The 20,457-nt window shown below is 38.8% G+C and overlaps 1 protein-coding gene across 4 annotated transcripts in view; it reads left to right on the top strand.

Annotated features, from left to right (window-relative positions):
* Positions 1-20,457, top strand: part of CDC16 (cell division cycle 16) — a 50,932-nt gene that overhangs the window by 8,505 nt on the left and 21,970 nt on the right. For 3 of the 4 annotated variants that reach the window (XM_006114539.5, XM_075918196.2, XM_075918205.2), the window contains exons 3-12: positions 2,134-2,231; positions 3,086-3,124; positions 4,096-4,236; positions 10,725-10,884; positions 11,703-11,797; positions 12,693-12,826; positions 13,963-14,042; positions 15,378-15,427; positions 16,944-17,017; positions 19,784-19,909. In XM_006114539.5, coding sequence (XP_006114601.1) covers positions 2,134-2,231; positions 3,086-3,124; positions 4,096-4,236; positions 10,725-10,884; positions 11,703-11,797; positions 12,693-12,826; positions 13,963-14,042; positions 15,378-15,427; positions 16,944-17,017; positions 19,784-19,909 — 997 coding nt within the window. The remainder of the gene's footprint in view (positions 1-2,133; positions 2,232-3,085; positions 3,125-4,095; positions 4,237-10,724; positions 10,885-11,702; positions 11,798-12,692; positions 12,827-13,962; positions 14,043-15,377; positions 15,428-16,943; positions 17,018-19,783; positions 19,910-20,457) is intronic. The other variant, XM_089775408.1, reaches the window with a different exon arrangement.

The following is a 20,457-nucleotide window of genomic DNA, read 5'->3' as shown; positions in this document are numbered from 1 at the left end:
ATGCTTTTAATGGAAACGTTTTCCGTTAAAAGCATTTGCGGAAAAGAGCGTCTAGATTGGCAGGACGCTTCTCCGCAAAAGCACTTTTTGTGGAAAAGCGTCCGTGGCCAATCTAGACGCGGTTTTTCACAAAAAAGCCCCTATTGCCATTTTCGCGATCAGGGCTTTTTTGCGGAAAACAGAACTGTGCTGTCTACACTGGCCCTGTCGCGCAAAAGTCTTTCGGAAAAAGACTTTTGCCCGAATGGGAGCAGCATAGTTTTTCCGGAAAAGCACTGATGATTTTACATGAGATCGTCAGTGCTTTTCCGGAAATTCAAGAGGCCAGTGTAGACAGCTGGCAAGTTTTTCCGCAAAATCAGATGATTTTGCGGAAAAACTTGCCAGTCTAGACACAGCTGATCAGTGTTTCTTAACCAGTGATACAAGTTCCCTCAGGGGTACTCGAGAGAAGTCTGGGGGGTACATCAACACAACTGAAATTTGTTGAAAACTGAATTTTTGTTTTAAGTTTTACAGTGCTTTATTATTTTTGTACTTTTTACACCCAAAAATGTCATCGCCTGCCAGCTACGATTAAGTTGTTTAAACAAATGTGTTGCAATGGTAGAAAAAATGTTGTATGTCTGAAAACTGTAGGTACTGGGGGTACTTATAATTTTTTTTTTAAAGGGGTACTTTTATAAAAAAATGTGGAGAGGGGCCAGACTAGTACAATTCAGCATTCATGCATATTTAACTCCTGTGCTTGAAATTCATACTCTATTAGTGCAAGAACTAAGCCTCGTACCTATGATGAAAAACATTCTGTCTTTCAAGGCTTGGAAGTACATGGCAGGTTAACGCCCTCCACTTGGAGAAATTTTTATTGCTTTCAATAAACTTTTCACAGATGATTAAAACCTGAAATTAAAAATGACTTGATAATTTAGTCCAGTCCGCTACCAATGCAAGATTGTTTCCTGTAGTACCTTTTCAAGTGGTTAGTTTGTTGTATTTATGGCATAATCAGGACTGTTCCTTGGTGGGTGTAGGGCCTAGGACAAGCCCTGCTTCTTCCTCAAGCCCCATCTTTGCTCTGCCCCGTTGCAGTGGTTTTGCCAAATCCTACCTCTGCTCTGCCTCCTCCTGCTCCCATTGCACCCCTTCCACAGAGACCCCTCTTCCAAGTGACACAACCCTCAGGATTACTGGAAGGACTGGCACTAGCAGAAGGGGTTGGACCTCTCTACACTCACCAAGGTGTCAGGAAGCAGAGTGACCCAGGTCCAGTGGAGCAGGCTGAGACCAGGTTGCTCTGCTTCCCATGGTTCCCAGTAATGTTGGTGATTGCAGGGGTGAGCCATACCCTTGTTTACTGGTGCCAAGTGCTCCAGTAATCCCCCAGGGCCTGGGGCATAGGGCCCAAACTGTCCTATGGATTGGCTGACTCGGGGGGTAGTCATTGATAGAGTAACTTTTAATTCCTTTGGAATCATTGTCGCTTTCCTTCAATATTGAAGATTCTCCCATGCATCATGACTATTTAAATATAGGGATTGGTAGATGCGTGTCACCTCAACCAAATTGTTTGTCTGTTTAAATTTGAGTATTTCCTTACCTCTTTTTATCTGTTTTACAATGGCCTTATTACTTACAATCTGGTACTTTAAATGGGATTACTCACATGTAAAGTTATGTACATGCATATGTTTTGGGATCAGGAGTCAGGGTCTAATTGTCATTTTTCTAGAATTTGAAAATAATAATTTGTTTTTGAAGGTGCTAATTTTCACAACTTTGAAATGTACATATACTGTTTTCCTCTTTTTCATATCAGTTTTATTTCCCTTCTGTTACTTATGGTGTGCAGACTGGTGTTAGTTTTTTTACGTCCTTGTTTGCTGCTGTTAACGCATAGAATGTAAGTATTAAGGTTTGATTTCACTCTGTATTTTCTTATTTCTGAGATATCCAAAGATACGCATTTTATTTTTAGACTGAGTTATTGAGATGACTAGACTGAGGAAGACCAGTAAATTGACACATTTTTAATTACCTAAAAATGTCTATGCTATACAAAAGTATGATGAAAGCAAGCACCTTAGGATTGTATTTAATTGGGTTATATATATATATTGTACATATTTTTAGAGGAACCTCAGGACATCTACTGGCTGGCTCAATGTCTCTACCTGACAGCTCAGTATCATAGGGCAGCACATGCCCTTCGCTCACGTAAGCTAGATAAGGTAAGTAATTTCAAACATGATATAATACATTTGTTGTTTATTTAAAACCATAGTGCTGTACCTGGTACTAAATAGCAGATGCACTGTGCTAAATGGACTATAGTTCATTATCCTCAGAGCTAACCATACAAATTTAAAGGAAGAGTAGTTACATAAACTGCAAAATGTGATGCAAGATAAACATGTTCATAAAGCCAGACCATGAATGCTGGGACCAAGTAAGGTCAAGGTGAGAGAATGATACATAGAGAAGAAAAAAGGCCCAAAGGCTGTCCTGGGAAGGGACTATGTGCTGTTCCAGTTCTCCTCCCATTTTCACTGAAGATGTGGAAATCAAAAGAGGAGATTGCCTGCAGAGTTGGAGCGGTTCAAAAATAGTATAGAAGAAACTTAAAAAACCTGGACTAGAAGGTCATTAGCGAATTTGGTCAAGGACATTTTACCGAGGTGGAAAGGATGAACCACCCTGGAGGAGATAAAGGAGAGAGAGATGAGGAAGTCTAACAATTTGACATGCCTTATAACTTGAAAGAAAAAAAAAGTTGGAAACAGTGGTATATTAGACTGCTTTTAGGCAAAGGGAAGGGTCACAAGGAAAGAGTATATAAAGGTAAGGGAAATGGAGGGGAAAACTAGAGTTAAGGAGACAGGATGGTTTAAGATTTTCCTATTTACTGTCTACCTCAAGTTAGAGACTTGAGAGAATGATTCAGGGTAGTAAGGAATAAATCTTTAGTCAGAAGGAAAACAATCATTGATGTAGGAATGATAGCTTTTTGCTATTAATACTATGGAATGTTGTTTGTTTGTACCTTGATAATTAAGTATATTTCAAATCTCTTTATTTCTCTTAGTTATATGAAGCATGTCGATACCTTGCTGCTAGATGTCATGTAAGTATATATTTTAGTTTATATTGGATAAAATAGAACTAATAAAGACTGCTATGTAAATAGTCAACCCACACATGGCAGACTTTATGCTAGCCACATAAAGGGCACTTCCTTTAGAGTAAGGTATCTGACCTGTTCTCCATGACCCAGAATTTTTCTCCTTTCTAATAATGTAAAATATGGTTTATAATGGTTGATTGCTAACTTTTGTCCTACAGATAGCTTTGTTTTATTGGTGCTATTAATAAATAATTGGCACTATGCTTTGGGTTCCTCTTGGTTGAAAAGTGCTACATAACGTAAAATGCAGCCAAAGAAATCAACTTGTCTGGAGAACGAGCAAAATAAATAGAACAGCATCTATTTTGATAGGGCTTTCTATTTTTGTTATTATCTATCTTAATTGGTTTAAAGATAATGTTTGTATACTTTTGTGATCACAAAATGTTGAGCAGTGTGATCATTCCACATTCATTCTGCATCAGTATTTCTCAAAGTGGTCCATGGATCCACTCTAAGAAACCTGCTAACTGGCCGCTCCAGTTTCTTTGTTTACCAGCTCAGCAGCCACAGAGACCTCGTGGCTCACATTGCAGCCAAGGGAAACCTCAAGAAGTGTGTGGGTTGGGCCACAAACAGAGAACCGGAGCCATGAGGCTCCATAGCTGTAGAGCCGGTAAATAAACAAACTGGGGTGGCCCGTTAGCAAGTTTCTCAGAGTAGATCCGTAGACCACTTTGAGAAACACTGCTCTATATTTATGTTCCAAATGTTGTTTGGTTGAACCATACTGAAATATTTATTATGCTACCATTTGTGAATTGTTAAATTATGATGTTAAACTGATATGCAGATAAATAAACGTGAACTAGCTCGACATACCAAATGCGACAATTTTTACTTGCAATGGTTTAATTATTGGTGTTTTAACTTTAAATGCTTAATGTATCTACCCTTGTTTTTCTTCATAGTATGCTGCAAAAGAGCATCAACAGGCTCTTGATATTCTTGACATGGAAGAGCCAATCAATAAAAGACTATTCGAAAAATACTTGAAAGATGAAAGTGGATTGAAAGATTCTACCAGTGATTGGGAGATGTCACAATCCTCTGTAGGTAGCATTTTCAAAACATGATGTTTTCATTGCTGAAGAGTAATGTTTACTTTCTGATAAATGCCTGTGTACTATAATGTTAGTGAGATCGGAACTTGAAATTTAATGTTTGACTTTTATTTATAGGATAAAGAATATTTATTCCAGAAGTATTATGTTTTTTTTCCATTTAGTCAGAAATCTGTACTGCTGTCTGCCTTGATTATTCCAACATTAAATTAAAATTGTGGATTCAGTATTCTTAGTGTTTTGCAAATGTTCACACAATTAATAATTGAGAATTTCTAGGGAGTTCCATGTTATCGCTTAGTTTCAAAATAAATAAATTCTAGGTCTTCCAGATATGAATTGAGCCTTGACAATGTAAACTATCATCTCTTCACAGATTTTGGAGATAAATAACAATCAGAGAATGAACTTCCTGTTCCCTTCAAGTATTTTATTGAGGTGTTAATGCTGTGTAATTAGATTATACTCAACTCTCATGAGTGTCTCCTGGCTGTGTGTGTGCGCCTGCACACTCTGTCTACCTATTTGTGATATGTGTTCTCTGACTCAGTCCTCTGACAAAGTCATGCACATTCTGTGAGATAAAAGCAAAGCCAACCCCCTTTCAGGATACAAGTCCAAGAGAGGCCTTCCTCAGTGTCTTCTATAATGTGTCTGTTTGTCTGTGCCCCATGGCTCCTCCCCTGGAGACAATGTCTTTACCTTCTCAAGGCCTTCCTGGTTCCAGCTCTTCAGCTGGGCCACTGCAGTTCAGTTCCCTCTCTAGGGTGCCTCAGTGTTTAGACCACTTCCCCCAGTGAATAATGGGAGTTTGGGGGAGAACGTAGGCCAGTAAATAAATGAAGGGAAACAGCAACAGCAGTTAATTAGAGCATCAGCACAACTTCCTTGGGCCATTTTCCCCATGGCTCTGAGCTGTCTTCACCCTTATCTCAGGGCTTTGTCCTGATGGAATCCCTGCAACCTGCTTAGAGCTCCTCACTGGACTCAGTTTCTGGCAATACTAGCTTGTTTAAGGTCCTGCAGCCAGATACCATTCATGCTTCTGCAGCCCAGCAAGAAACTGAATTTGCTCTGACCCTGCAGCTCTTCTTATACTAGCATTCTGTGCTCTAATTGGCTACTTCCCGCACATCTGCTCTAAATAACTTGGGCTGCGTCTGCACTTCAGCACTATTTCAGGATTGTCTTTTGAGTGTGCCTGTTATTTTGAAATACAACGGGCTCACTGTTCTGATGGCCCTATAAAACTTATTCCATAAGGAGTAATGGACGTTTTGGAATAGAGATTTATTTTGAAATAAGTGCTGTGTAGACAGCACCAAATTTCAAAATAAGCTATTTCGAAATTGACTCGAAATAAGCTATGCAATTTGCGAGGCTTAAATTGCATAGCTTATTTTGAGCTTCGGGTGCAGTGTAGATGCACCTTTGGAGTAGGGATGTTAAATGTAGATGAATTAACTATTAACCATCAACTATTCAATTAGTCTGTAAGGGAGTTTCTGCCTTTGAACTGTGGCAAGAGCCCTACAGTTGAAAAGCAGAATCCCTATGCTCCTTGCAGCGCCAGAGCCTTTGATATGTACATTTCAAAAGCAGAAGCCCTGCAGTGAGCAGAGGGCCAGTGGGGGAGCCCCCATTGAGGCTCTTGTACATCTCAAAAGCAGAACTGCAGAAGAAGCGGCACCAGCGGAGACTGTTTCAGTCCCCACTTGCATCATTTCTCGTTGTGCTTCTACCTCCCCTGCTCCCCACGGAGATGGTGCTGGGGAGAATTAGCTTTTAAGCCAGCTCCCCCCGTACCGGCTTCTGCTCCCTCAACTTGCTGGCTCTCTCTGTTAGAGGAAGCAAGGTAGGAGGAAGTGACTAGTTGCTTCACTAGTTGACTATCTGATATGCTTATACTTATAAGCTTAAGCCTATGGTTATCTGATAGTTAACTAGTCGCTAACATCCCTACATTGCAGAATCCTCTACTTCTTTTTTCTGCTGTGATGTCAAGACCTCCACCAGAAGTCCTCAGAACCTGGTCCATCCTATCATACACTGGCTATGTCAGGGGTTCTCAAACTTTGTGATACCACGACTACCTAAAATGCTAAATGAATTTGTGTGACTCTCTCCCCCCCCCCCCCCCCCGCACTGCCCTGGGTCGCTTCCTCCCCCCTTCTCATCAGACTCCTTGCCCTCCTGGGGTTCCTTCAAGGTGTTTGTGGTCCTCAACGCCCTTCCCCACTGCAAGATCCTTCCCCCCGTCTCTTTCTCCTCTGTGCCTCTTTTCTGTCCATGTCCTTTTGGTTCCTCCTCTCCTCTGGTCCCCACGTGCCCTTATTTACCTCCGGGTTCTCTGGCCCGACCCAATCCCCCAGCCTGCTGCTTGAGGGACCCCGCCCTCTCCCAGCTGGGAAAGTGTTCGGTTGCCCAGCAACCATGCCTTGGCCAGCACCTCGCGTGTCCGCTCCTGCACCAGTGCCAGCCTCACTCTCCCGCCACCTTGCCTCCTCCTGCAGCTGAGCCGCGCTCCTAGAGTCCCGCAGCCCCGGCCATGCTGCATGGCTTGCTGGCGGCTGCTTTCTGCCCCCCTTCCGCTCTTCAAGGCCCAGGGGACAGGGGTTGCAAGTGAAAAACCAAATCCAGCTGCGACCCCCTTCTAAGTTGCTTTTGACCCCCCTGGGGGTAGCGACCCACAGTTTGAGAAACTCTCGGCTATGTCTTCATTAGGAATTTAACCACAGAGTTATGACTGCACTGCTGTAGACTCAGTGTAGGCACTAGCTACAGCAATAGAGGGGTTTACCCACCAGTATAGTTAATTCTTTTGCTTTGAGAGGAAGTAGCTAGGCATGGGCATAATTTGAGGGGGACCCGTCTCCCCAAAAAACTGCAAGGAGGTTCAGAAATTGTTTCTCTACACACAACCCCAACTGGAGCTGCCCTCGCATCTGTGTAGGTAGGTCAATGGAGAATTTTTCCATCAACTTAATACTGCCTGTAACAGGGGTTAGATTGACTTGACTGCCTCGTGCAAAGATTGATTTTTTTATACCTCTAAACAACATAGGTTGACCTAATTTTTTCAGTATATACCATACCTGACCTTAATCTCGGTTTGACTCCATTTAAATATTAATTTGGATAAAGGTAGCATGTGAATTTAAAGCATAAAATACCAAGTGTAGGCTGACTTTTAAATACCAGCATTAAAAATCACTTACTTGCTTACAGTTGCAAGTAGGAAATTGCCGTTGGGAAGCTGGAGTACCATCATGGTCTGAACTGTTAACTTCTTTAGGATTTAAGATTTAATTTTCATTGTAGTTTCAGTGATAATCTTTCAGATGTGAACATAGAACATGCCATCCTCTTGACTGACAAATGTAGCTCCACTGCTTCTGGTACTAATAAGTTTTGCAAGAAACTGAAAAGTTAATACAATTTGTGTTATAATATGTTACTCTAATTTTAGTTGTAGGGTTTAGCATGCAAGTGGTGGCCTATCATATACAGGAGGTCCCTTGTGTTCTTAAACTCTGACAGTTTTAGCATGGTTCTCAATCCTGTGGTTAACAGCAAAATTATTCTTTCTTTAACACTTGCTGCTTAGAAATCTGTTACGATAAGGAAGAGAGACACAAAAATGGAGTCTGGAGGATTGGGATTAGACTTTCTTTTCACTTTTGCCTAAACCCTGCAAATTTTGAAATTAGACAAAGACTAAAATAAAAAGAATTATTCCATATTTACTTAAGCTGTAGAGTTTAATAAATTGAAAGCCACCGTTACCTAACTGATTTGATTTTTTTTTCCAGTGCATAGGATTCATAATTTAGTAAAGTGATCACAAGGTTATGATATTCTGGTTTCTCAACACCTGATAACGGCTTTGGTTAGATTTATTACTAGGACCCTGCCAAATTCATGGCCCATTTTGGTCAATTTCATGGTTGTAGAATTTTAAAAATCATAGATTTAATGATTTCAGTATTTAAATCTGAAATTTCTTGGTGGTATAATTATAGTGATCATGACCCAAAAAGGAGTTGTGGGGGAGATCACAAGCTTATTATGGAAAGGGGCGTGTGGTACTGCAACCCTTACATCTGTGCTGCTACTTCCAGGGTGGTGACTTCAGAGTTGGGCACTGGCCAACAACCGCCATTTCCTGGCCACCCAGCTCTGAAAGTAGCACAGAAGTAAGGGTAGCAATATTGGGTCAAGATCCCCAATTTGAAAATGCTGGTCTCCTGCTGTGGAATCTGTATAGTATAGGGTAACAGCACATAAAGACCAGATTTCATGGTCCATGATGCATTTTTCATGGCCGGGAATTTATTAGGACCCTATTTATTACAGAAGCAGCTGGTTGGTAGCAGTCATCATAATTCTGTTTTAGATACTTACATAGTTCTTATCTCAGTGTCTTAACATCTCACAATCTTTAATGCCTTTAGCCTCAACATCACTGTACTGTTATGTTAATTTATGCAGATGGAAACTGAAACACAGGGACAAGGGAAGCATCTGAACAATAAGTGACTGGCACAACAGTGAGTCTGAGCCTCACAGCCCTGACACGACAGTACAAAAAATAACTGTGTAGACGCTCAGGGTATGTCTAGGCTGCACCTCTCTGCTAGCAGAGTGATGCAGATTAGGCTGGGCGAAATTGCTAATGAAGCTGGGATTTAAATATCCCACACTTCATTATAATAAAAATGGCCGCTGCTTTTTTTTGGCATGGAGCTTTGTCAGAGAAAAGCGTCAGTCTAGAGGCTGATCTATCGCTAAAGAAAGCCTTTTCCGATAGCTCCCTTATGCCTTGTAAAACGTATCCTCGTATACAGGATCTATCGGAAAAGGCTTTCTTCAGCGATAGATCAGCCTCTAGACTGCCGCTTTTCTCCAACAAAGCTCCATGCCGGAAAAAAGCTGCAGCCATTTTTATGCTAATGAAGTGTGGGATATTTAAATCACCACTTCATTAGCAATTTCGCCCAGCCTAATCTGCATCCCTCTGCCGGCAGAGGGGTGCAATCTAGACATACCCTCAGACTGGAGGTTAGGGGCTGAAGCCTAGGGACAATAGTGGGCTTCAGAATCTAAGCTTCAGCCAGATGTGCCATCTTTATTCAGCTATTTTTAGTGATATAGCTTGAATGCTTTGAAGCTGAGTTGGTAGACCTGCATTCTGAGTCTTGCTACTGCTCATTGTGTAGATCATTCTAAGTGACTTGCCAAAGCTCTTATAATCTGTGGCAGAGAAGGGAACAGAACTCTCGTCTAGAAGTACCTGATCAGCATTGGGATGATCCTTGCAATATTATCAAAAGCTTCAGAGGGACAGTCGAGTTAGTCTGTAACAGGAAAAACTTAAAAAAACAATGTATAGTCTAGTTCTAGTAGCACCTTAAAGACTAACAAAACATGTAGATGTTATCATGAGCTTTCATGGGCACAAACCACTTCTTCAGATGATTGGAGTATTAGAAGTCCAGATTCAAGAATAAATAAGGAAAGGGAAGGGAAACAAGGAAAAAAAGAGACTGAGAGTAGATTGTTCAAGTAGTTACAAGAAGCTGATAAGAACAATTAGCACCTCCATTGATTGGTTGGTCAGTTAAGTCATTAGGATGTGGGAGGTAGTATGCGAGCCAGCCCATGTCTCTGTTCATTCCATTTGCATAAGAATTAAATTTGTAAATGAAGTTACAAGGTTCCCTGTGTTATTTGGCTTGTGGAATTGGCCTGAAACAACACGGTGACTTGGAGATCCATTAATGAGTGCCCAGGCAGGTTAAAGTGTTCTCCAACAGGTTTCTGTGTATTGCCTTTACGGATATCTGATTTGTGTCCATTAATTCTTTCCTGTAGAGATGTCTAGTCTTTTTTTTTTCTTTCCCCTCTCCCCTTTCCTTATTTATTCTTGGATCTGGACTTCTAATACTCCAGTCATCTGAAGAATTGGGTTGTGTCCACAAAAGCTTTTGATACCATCTACATGTTTTGTTGGTCTTTAAGGTGCTACTAGACTATTCATTGTTTTTCTTGCAATATTAATTTAAAGCTTGTATCAGAGCTATTTCCATTAAAATCACCTATTTTCACTCATTCCGTAAATTTCTTAAGCAATCACATTTTGGAATACAATTTTTCATTACTGGTCTCTGTCCAAAATGACTTTTTACAATATTTTTTAAATTATTTTGGCTTTTTGTCATCTCTACTTGGATAATTTATTTCTTAATTCATATATTTAACCAGTTCTTGGTTGTAAAAAGCTTACTGTAGTATTGATTTTGGTTTTAGATTGTTATACAATATTGTTATTAACAAGACAGTATTTAAAAAAAACCAGATTCCATCATATATGAAATGCTTTTTACTTTTCAGGTAGTCCATTTCATTTGTGCTCAAAACCAAATTATGTACATTGACTCAGTGTCTGACCTCCAGCCCTGCTTTTCCATCACTAGATCAAGAGTTCTATTTGCCTTTTGAGAGGGAAGATCTATGATGCTCTGGATAATAGAACCCTAGCAACATACAGCTACAAAGAAGCCTTGAAGCTTGATGTTTACTGCTTTGAAGCATTTGACCTTTTAACATCACATCATATGCTAACAGCACAAGAAGGTTTGGACAGCAGTGTTTGTTTCTCAAATACAAATAAAATCATCTCCAGTTTTACCATACATTTTGTCCAGTAAATAAATTAGTCGGTTTAAAATTATTTTGAGAGAATATTTCATGCCCAAATGTCAGCAACTCTTTGGTTATATTAAATGTGAAAAAGCAGTTAATCATTTGAGCAGTAGGTTTCAGCAAAAATAATCACCAGTGTTTCTCAACTTGTTTGGCACAACCAATGGGTGGATCATGAGGGTATGACCACTGAGTTAACTGACAATCAATAAAATCCTGCATGTGCTAGGAGGAAGATAAACTCTCCCCTCCCATCCTGAGATCCTAACCAGCACTCCAGCAGCCCTAGTGCTCCCTACCAGAGTTGATTTTTTTTAAGGTGATCCCAATCCCAGTCTTTTTAAGCAATAAATGATTCTGGAATTAGAGTTGCTTTTGGCAAGAAACCACAGTTAGATTTGGCATTGTGAATGCCAAAATGTTGTAAATTCTTGCTGTAGACAACATTTTGCATTTCGTTGAGCAACCTTAGCTCACAGAGTAAGTTTAAAATAGTAGGCTGTGGTATGTGCTCTATGTTTAACTTTAGAATTGTAGAAAGTGACTGAAAACAAAGAGAATTGAGTCATTTACTTCCATATCTCTCAATATTTCGTGTATTGTGCTGATTTTGTGTGTGTGTGTGTGGGGGGGGGGTAATTAGAGTGAACATCACAATTTTTCACAGCCTTTGAGTTCAATGAAAATTAGTTCTTTATAACCTGTTGAATTTTTTTGGTTACTGCAATCTCTTTTTAAAATTTATACAGAAAAAGAACTTCTTGAATCTCTTCCTCTTGGTAAACAGTGTACAGAAGAGGAGCAAGAATTGCTCCATTTTCTGTTTGAGAACAAACTGAAAAAGGTAAAAATCTGATTAATCTTATGGAAATTTTGACTTCATATGTAAATATCATATAAATCTGGTTTTGTCCATAATATCATAATTTTAAAATTCTTTTATGGTTTTAATTGTGTTGTAACCAAATGGCCATAATAATTCGTCATTAATAGAAAGAAGTGTGTAACAGTTTCATACACATTTCCATTAATGTATTTTATATAGTTACTTGATGGAAACTTCTGATTCTGGCTGACTATAAGGGTGTGTCTAGACTACAGGTTTTTTAAAAAAAACCTGTAACCTTTTTTCGAAAAAACTTCACCTGAAACTAGACTGCAGCCGCGTTCTTTCGAAAGTAAATCGAAAGAACGCGGCAGTTTTTTCAGTCACGATAAACCTCGTTGTATGAGGAATAACGCCTTTTTTCGAAAGTACTCTTTCGAAAAAAGGAGCTAATGCATGCAAACTGTGCTTTTTAGAAAGAGCGTCTAGACTCTCTTTCGAAAAAGCGGCTCACTTTTTCAAAAAAACTACTTGTATTCTAGACATTCTCTTTTGAAAGAGGCTTGTAGTCTAGACGTAACCCTAATGTATTACTTCTGAAGTGCTTTTCTTCTGGAGATAACGCTGTAGCATTGGCCAGCATGAAGCAGTTAGTGCTATGACACTTACAGCATTGTGTCATTTTCAGACACTGCCCTTCAAATTCTGACAATTAAATACCGTCTTTCATTTTTGGATGTTGTTTGTGCTAATTGTGTCAAGAAATGCATTACTAAAAATTAGTTTTATGCTCCATAGAGGCTTTTATATGGAGTCATAATTTGGGGTTTAGAAAAAGCATTGGTCCTTAAATTATTTTCTGAATTTCAAACATATAAAATAAGAAAATGTGTGTTACACTTATGTTTTTCAGTATAATAAGCCAAGTGAAACAATAATTCCTGAATCTGTAGATGGTCTTCAAGACAATCTGGATGTAGTAGTGTCCTTAGCTGAAAGGCATTATTATAACTGTGACTTCAAAATGTGCTACAAGCTTACTTCTGTGTAAGTACATGAAGCAACTTTGATATTTATGTATAATTTCATTTTTGCTACTTTTCAGGTGGCATACAGAAATAAACTCACTCAAATATGTTATTGACTCAGCTTGCAAAATATACATTTAAAAACTAATATTGTCTTATTATTTTTTAACTGTATGGCACAAAGCAAATTGCTTAGCATTACATACTGCTGCCTTATATTAAAACCTACATTGTCTTCCATGTGAGTACTCTTAAAATATTGGTTTTATAAAATTAAGATTTGAAAGCTTTATCTTTTATTTTAAAATATATTATATCTTTTGGGTGACTAAACCAAGCCAAGACATTGCCAATATGGGATATAACTTTGAGTCCAGTATTAGCAAGTTTTGGAATACTGTAAGAACATAATATTAGGCCCTGTTTGGAAGTACAGCACCCAGAGCGAAACCATGGCCACATTGATGCAAATAGCAAAGTTTCTATTGAGTTTAGTGGATCCAGGCTTTCACCCATTATGTTTATCTTCTTCCCACCTATCACCCTCTCAACATCAGGATGCATTGTCAACTACACAGGAATTTGTCCAGCTGCCTTTTTTAAAGAATGAAAGTTGAGTCAAATTCTTTAGTCTTTGTGGTTGAAAGTCTCAGAAGTCTGAATCCTTGCAAAACATTGGGCTTCCTACATTGAAAGACTCTTGGACATTGTAGAGGCATTTTCCATGCTCTCAGATATTTGAATGAAGGAAACTAAACTGTTGCAATTTAAAACCTGATTTGGAATTTCCCTTTTCATGGGTGTTATCTAAAAAATAGTGCCTTTGATTTGAAGGGATCTGTGGAAAGGTGCTGTTCATTCCTGTTCATCTGAGAGATGGTTGTCATGGTGCAAGGCCATTTGAGCAGGGTAGAGAGTAAAAGAGAAAATATTAGGTTTCTCATGTTGCATCTGGAGGATGTGGGTCTGACAGATTGATATGTATTTTTTGTCTATGTTGCATTAACTAACTTTGGGGGGAAATATAGTGCAAATTGTATTCAGTTTTCCTAATGTCCATTCCATCTTTCAGAATTTCTTGTTAAATTTGTTCTATTGTGGCTTTATTATGCTTTTTTTTTTTTGTAATAATCTTTGCTGTTTTATGTTTTTTAGAGTAATGGAAAAAGATCCCTTCCATGCAAACTGTTTACCTGTACATATAGGGACGCTCGTGGAGCTGAATAAAGCAAATGGTGAGAAATATTAATTGACTGAACTTGCAATAAGACCGTAGTCAAATATATATTTTTATTTTAAAGGACACTAAGATAATTTTCCTACTGTCTTTAGAGTAGCCTTGAAAAGTAAAACCAAGGTTGTTCAACAGCTCCTGGATTTGAACCAGCAGAAAATATCTGACTCTGCATGCCGTTTCTACAAGATGGCCAGGAACTGGGAGGGAAAGGGGAAAACCCTCACAAGAAGGATTTGGGGAGCTGTACGGGGAAATGATACTCTTGTAACCTTTATCTGTCTTCTCTGTGCATTGAGATATGTAACCCATGAGTTACTACTTTGAGCTAAACTATTATTGCTTAATGTCTGCCATGTGTTCAACAGCTTGGAAAATAACACATAAGGTGTATTGCAAGCACTATCTCTTATGTCAAAGAGAATTATAATGAAGGAGCACTACAGTTTATGTACTTTGTCTGGAAAACAAATATTATGCTGTCACACAGTATGCAAAATGTAGTATGATTTCTTGTTATACCACATAAGCTTTATTGTTCAAAAACTGTTTGACTTAAAGTAATTCGGTCACGACAAAAACATTTTTGCAAACTTTACTACATAGCACCTTTTTACCTAAAAAAGCCTGTATAAACTCCAGATTCAATTTTTAAAACCTTCTTTAGCTTTTGTTTTCTAGTATATTTTAGCATATTAATTTTGAAGCAACATTTCTGAAGCTTCAAGTTAATTTTTTAAGGTTCCTATTAGAAACAAAACAGCACTAGTAACTTTTTTAGTTATAAGCAAATGAACTTTTTAGTTTTTGATATATTTTGTAAGCCATTTGAAAATGTAAATATAGCAATTGGTAAATATTCTGTATTGTTCATAGCTATATTAAGAACATAAGAATCACCATGCTGGATCAGACCAATGGTCCAGCTAGCCCAGTGTCCGGTCATAGAATAGTAGCCAATGCCAAGTGCTTTGAATGGAATTCTAAGTTTCTTTTAAAGATTTTGAGGTATTTAGGCTGAGATTTTCCAGGGTACCTAAGGAACCATAAACTTGACTTCATATTCTCTCTTATACCCTTCTCTTCACAAACTAATTTTTTTCTGTTTAAATGCAAAGTAACTATGAATAGTATCATGTTTCAAATTTTAAAAAGAAAAAGATGAACATGTAAAGGTCAAGTTATCTTGTCTTTAAAGAATGGAATGTTTGAGTTAGTGTACTAATTTGTACTATAAGATGAGTTAATGGTACTTTTCTAAAAGTATATTGGCTAAAATGTGTGTTAATGTTTTGACACGCTTTAATTTTCTTTCTTTTTTTTTCTATCCATACAGAGCTATTCTATCTTTCTCATAAATTGGTGGATTTGTACCCAAATAATCCTGTAAGTTGTTGTTATAGGTCCCTATACGACACATTCCTCCAGTTTTGCATAAGTAAAAGCAACAGAAATTGTAATTTAATAATCAATTTGAGCAACCAGAGTTTCAGAATCAGGATGGAAATAGTTAATTTATTTTTTGTCCTACACACTTAGGGTATGTCTACACTACCCCGCTAGTTCGAACTAGCGGGGTAATGTATGCATACCGAACTTGCTAATGAAGCCCGGGATTTGAATTTCCCGGGCTTCATTAGCATAAAGCCGCGCCGCCATTTTTAAAAGCCGGCTAGTGCGAACCCCGTGCCGCGCGGCTACACGCGGCACGGGCTAGATAGTTCGGAATGGCTACGTAGTTCGAACTATCTAGCCCGTGCCGCGTGTAGCCGCGCGGCACGGGGTTCGCACTAGCCGGCTTTTAAAAATGGCGGCGCCGGCTTTATGCTAATGAAGCCCGGGAAATTCAAATCCCGGGCTTCATTAGCAAGTTCGGTATGCATACATTACCCCGCTAGTTCGAAATAGCGGGGTAGTGTAGACATACCCTAATTTCATTAAATTGATAATTCATTTAGAATAAAAATAATTTTTCTATAAAATATATTCAGCTTGTAGAATTTACCACTAATAGAGGTCATGAAAACAAATACTCTAGCTAAATTTTAAAACAGATAATTTTAAAATGACTAACATTATTTTAGCTTGAGTAACTAAAAGAATATTCAAAAGCTTCAGATGGGTAGTCGAGTTAGTCTGTAATTGGAAAAACTTAAAAAATAACAGTGTCTCGCAGCACCTTGAAGAACAAAACATGTAGATGGTATCATGAGTTTTCATGGGCACAACCCACTTCTTCAGATGAATGGAGTATTAAAAGTCCAGTTCGAAAATAAATGGGGGGAGGGGAGAAGAAGGGAAAATGTAGTGAATTAGAGTGTTCATGTTACATGAAGCTGAGAGAGAAGGTGAAAATTGTTCTTAAGTACCCATTTTTTGGTTGGTTAAGTCATAGGATTGTCCTTTGGAGAATAAAATTATTATCGTCAGAAGACATGTTCAGAAATATTATCTAACTAACTTTTTTTCAATATTTTATGTTGATGAGGGTCTTCATCTTTTGGAGCAATTTGCTAAGTAGTTTAAAACCCTTTGTGTAAAAATGTATTTGATTAACTTAAAACTGCATTATTCCTTATTGGGAGATAGGTGCATACCGGGGAGGTCGACAAATGCCTTTGATGTCGACTGCGGAGCGTCCAGACTACTGCGCTGAGCCGACAAACAGCTGATCAGCTCAGCGTGGCAGACATTTAAATGTAAATGAAGCGGCGATTATTTAAATCACCGCTTCATTTTCCTATGCTGGGTAGCCTAATCTACATGCCTCTGTCGCCAGAGGCATGTAGTCTAGACATACCTTGAGTGTTGTCTTATCCCTGTTCTGTATCGTTATTTGTTGATGAGTCATTTTTATCATCTGCTGTACTCTTAGTATTGCTCTCTTGAAATTGATGTTTAGGTCTCATGGTTTGCAGTAGGATGTTATTATCTCATGGTTGGTCACAAGAATGAACATGCCAGAAGATATCTCAGGTAAAAACTTAACTTCATATATAATAAAATTAGATTTATTAGTGTATTGCTTATGACTTGTTAGGAAAATATTATTCAGGATTTAACTTTCAAATAAAGAATGGTTAACTATAAAAGTATTAGCAAGAATTCATTGTAAATAAATGTAATTACAGAAACCTAGAAATCCTGTCTGTTTTACTTCCTCTGAGTCTAGCCTTTCTTGGGGTGTGTCTATATTACTCAGCTTTTAGCAACAAGGCTTGTTGCTAAAAGTATGTACATGTGAATGCTTTTTTGTTGGCATTTTTGCCCACAAAATACTTCCACTGTCCACAAGCAGGTTTCACTTTGTCATCAGGAAAGCTCTCCTGCTGACAAAGCAGCATTTACACATGCACTTGCCGCGGCAAAACCTTGTTCACGGGTGTGGGAGGGCAGAGTATTTTAAGCATCTATGCTCGACAGAACTTTTGTTGTTCAAGTGTAAGTTTAGACACAGCCTTATATATAGCAATGTTTTTATATGGTAATCAATCAAAACTGTTTTGTTACAAACTGGGCTCATATGGGGGATATGGTCACCTGTTGCAGTTGAATCTAGTCACTGAATCTCATTTACTCCCAGTTAGGGATGTGAACAGCTAGTTGACTATCTGATAAGCAAATGCTTATCAGATAGTCAATACGCTACTCAACTAGTTGCTTCCCCTTCCCTTGTTGCCTCTATTAGAAAGAGGCAGCAAGGGGGACAGCAGAGAGGGTGCTTCAAAACGGCATTGCCGCATGGAGCCCTGGGCTGCTGCTTTGAAATGCCACGTGCAGCCAGGGGTCCTCAGTTGGCTTCAGGCCGCACATGGCGTTCCAAAGCAGCGGCACCACGTGGAGCCTGGGGTCAGCTGGGGACTCCCTCACTGACCCCAGGCTCCATGAAGTCCTGCAGCATTTAAAAGCGGCAGCGCTGTATGGAGCCTGGGGTCAACTGGGGATTTAGTGTCTCCAACTGACCCCAGGCTGCCGCTTTGAAATGCCACGGGGAGCATGGGCCAGCAGGGATTGAGTCCCCCCAGGGATGTTGCTACACTTCAAGAAGGCACCCTTATCGAATAGTTGATGCAAATTGCATCGACTATTTGATTAACCAATTTATCAAAATTTTACATCCCTACTCCCATTCCAACTAGTTCTAATCCTAGTGATTTTTCTGGAACTCTCTAGAATATGTTCTCAGCTTTGGGCATCTTATCAGATGGCCTTCCTTGGGATGTGGGATAATGCGCACGCACGCGCACACACACGGTTCCACCTGAGCTCTGGGCATTCTATACTTCTAATTTAACCCCTTTGCGTACACAGTGTCAAGAAAGCAAGGAACACAGGAAAGTTGTTTCTCAACCGCAGAATTTATTCTTAAAGCACTTGAGTGTGTAGTTTATTAAAAAAGAAAAAAAAGTCCTTGGATGAACCCTCACCTATTCTGTGAATCTGAAATTTTTCAGTGTTTCAAGCTGGGGCAGAATCCATCCAGTTGCCTGTCTCCTTCATGTCTGTTTTTTGGTGATGGTTGCCCCCCTTCATAAAGTCTCTGTTCTTAAATAGGGCCTGAGTCTCTGATGTGCAGAAACTGAGACGTTCCATTCACTCTGATCATGCTTGCCCCTGTTGTGGGTTCTAGTGTATGGATGCTATTGATCCACAGCCATGGAACAATAACTGGTAGATTATCTAAGTTGATGAGCCTAAATTGCAGCTTTGGTGTCTTTTTGGTGGTGGTCACTTTCTTTTCTAGGCAGGATAGCTGCCTATAATGGAAAATAATAGACTTGCATTAAGCAAGCCCAGACTTTTGCAGTCACATAGTCTGTGTGTGGAAATATTTTCTGTGTCTAGACTTACAAGCTTACAGCAGCACAGCTGTATCAATACAGCTGTGTTATGCTGAAGAGCAAAAGCTCTCCCATCAACATAATAAAACCGTCTTAATGAGTGGCAGTTACTACACAAGTGCTTATGCAAGCAAAACTTGCATTACTCAGGGGTGGATTCTTTTACATACCTGAGTGACAAAAGTTTTGCCAACATAAATAATAGTGTCGATGTTGCCTAAATACAACAAAACTTCATAATTTGACATTACCATTTTCCATTTTCACATGCTTAATGTTTACACTGCATTAATAGAGATGGATTTTCTAATGTTACTGTTTTTCTGTTGGCTTTTTGTTGGTATCTTTGCTTTAAGACGGGGTCTCATACTCCTGGCCCATGGGCTAGTCCTGGCCTGGGATCCTGGCCAGGACTCTGGGCTGAGAGTTTGAGACCCCTGTCTTAAAGCAAAGATGCCAACAGAAAAACAATTATAGTAGACCCCTGCTTTAAGATTTTGTGTAGTTATAAAATAAACCAAATACCTCTTTTGCATGCATTCCCACTGTCTAATTGTTAGTTCCTTACAGCAAGGATTTAGTTTTTCAGTTTACCTTTGGTATTTCACTGCATGCACTTACCACCGCTATCTAAATAATATAGTTTAGAAATTTCCTAAAATCAGTTTGAGAATAATACATTCTCTTAAAATGTCAAATAATTTGTGTCAAAAGGTAAGCTTTCACCAGCATGATAAACTTTGAGACAAATTTCTTTGTTACACACTAATTGGATAAGCACAAATTTATTATGAGTACACAAGCTGTTTTATACTTCTGCAGTCTTAGTGCTTATGTGTTCCATAAGATGAATACAATTTCAGATGTAGCTATAATGTCTTGATCTGCTTGTGTGTTTCAGCAAAGCCACTACACTTGAGAGAACTTACGGACCAGCTTGGATAGCATATGGACATTCATTTGCAGTTGAGAGTGAGCATGACCAAGCAATGGCTGCTTACTTCACAGCAGCCCAGCTAATGAAAGGGTATGTTATTTTACATAGGATAAAATTCTGAAAGGCTTAAAAAAACTATCCATTTATGAATATTCCGTTATTATTAACCTCCATAATTTCATTCATTGGTAAAAACATACTTAAGAAAATAACTCAGATGGAAACTTCAGTACTAAGCAAACTGATTGAAACAGCAGTAAAGAACAGAATTACCAAACACAAAGACGAACATGATTATTGGGGAAGAGTCAACAAGTTTTTTGTAAAGGGAAAACATGCTTCCCCAATCTACTAGAATTCTCTGAAGGGGTCAACAACCATATGGAATCGGATGATCCACTGGGCAGAATGTACTTAGATTTTCAGAAAGCCTTTGACAAGGTTCCTCACCAAAGGCTCTTAGGTTTGTCTATGTTTTTCTTCCCATGAGAATGATCACTCCAATATGGGACTTAAGGAAAAAAAAAAAAAAAGCCCTGAATTTATTGACCTTTCCCCCTCCCTCTTTTTGAACCTCTATCAAATTATGCAGCTGCTCTGCTATCATTGAAGGATTCCTAGTAATAATTATATCAGCT

Source organism: Pelodiscus sinensis, chromosome 1 (genome assembly GCF_052426305.1).
Source record: "Pelodiscus sinensis isolate ZL-2025 chromosome 1, ASM5242630v1, whole genome shotgun sequence".
In the NCBI taxonomy this organism is placed as follows: Eukaryota; Metazoa; Chordata; order Testudines; family Trionychidae; genus Pelodiscus; species Pelodiscus sinensis.
Note: the sequence above shows the minus strand (reverse complement) of the source record. Positions and strands in the feature narration are given on the sequence as shown.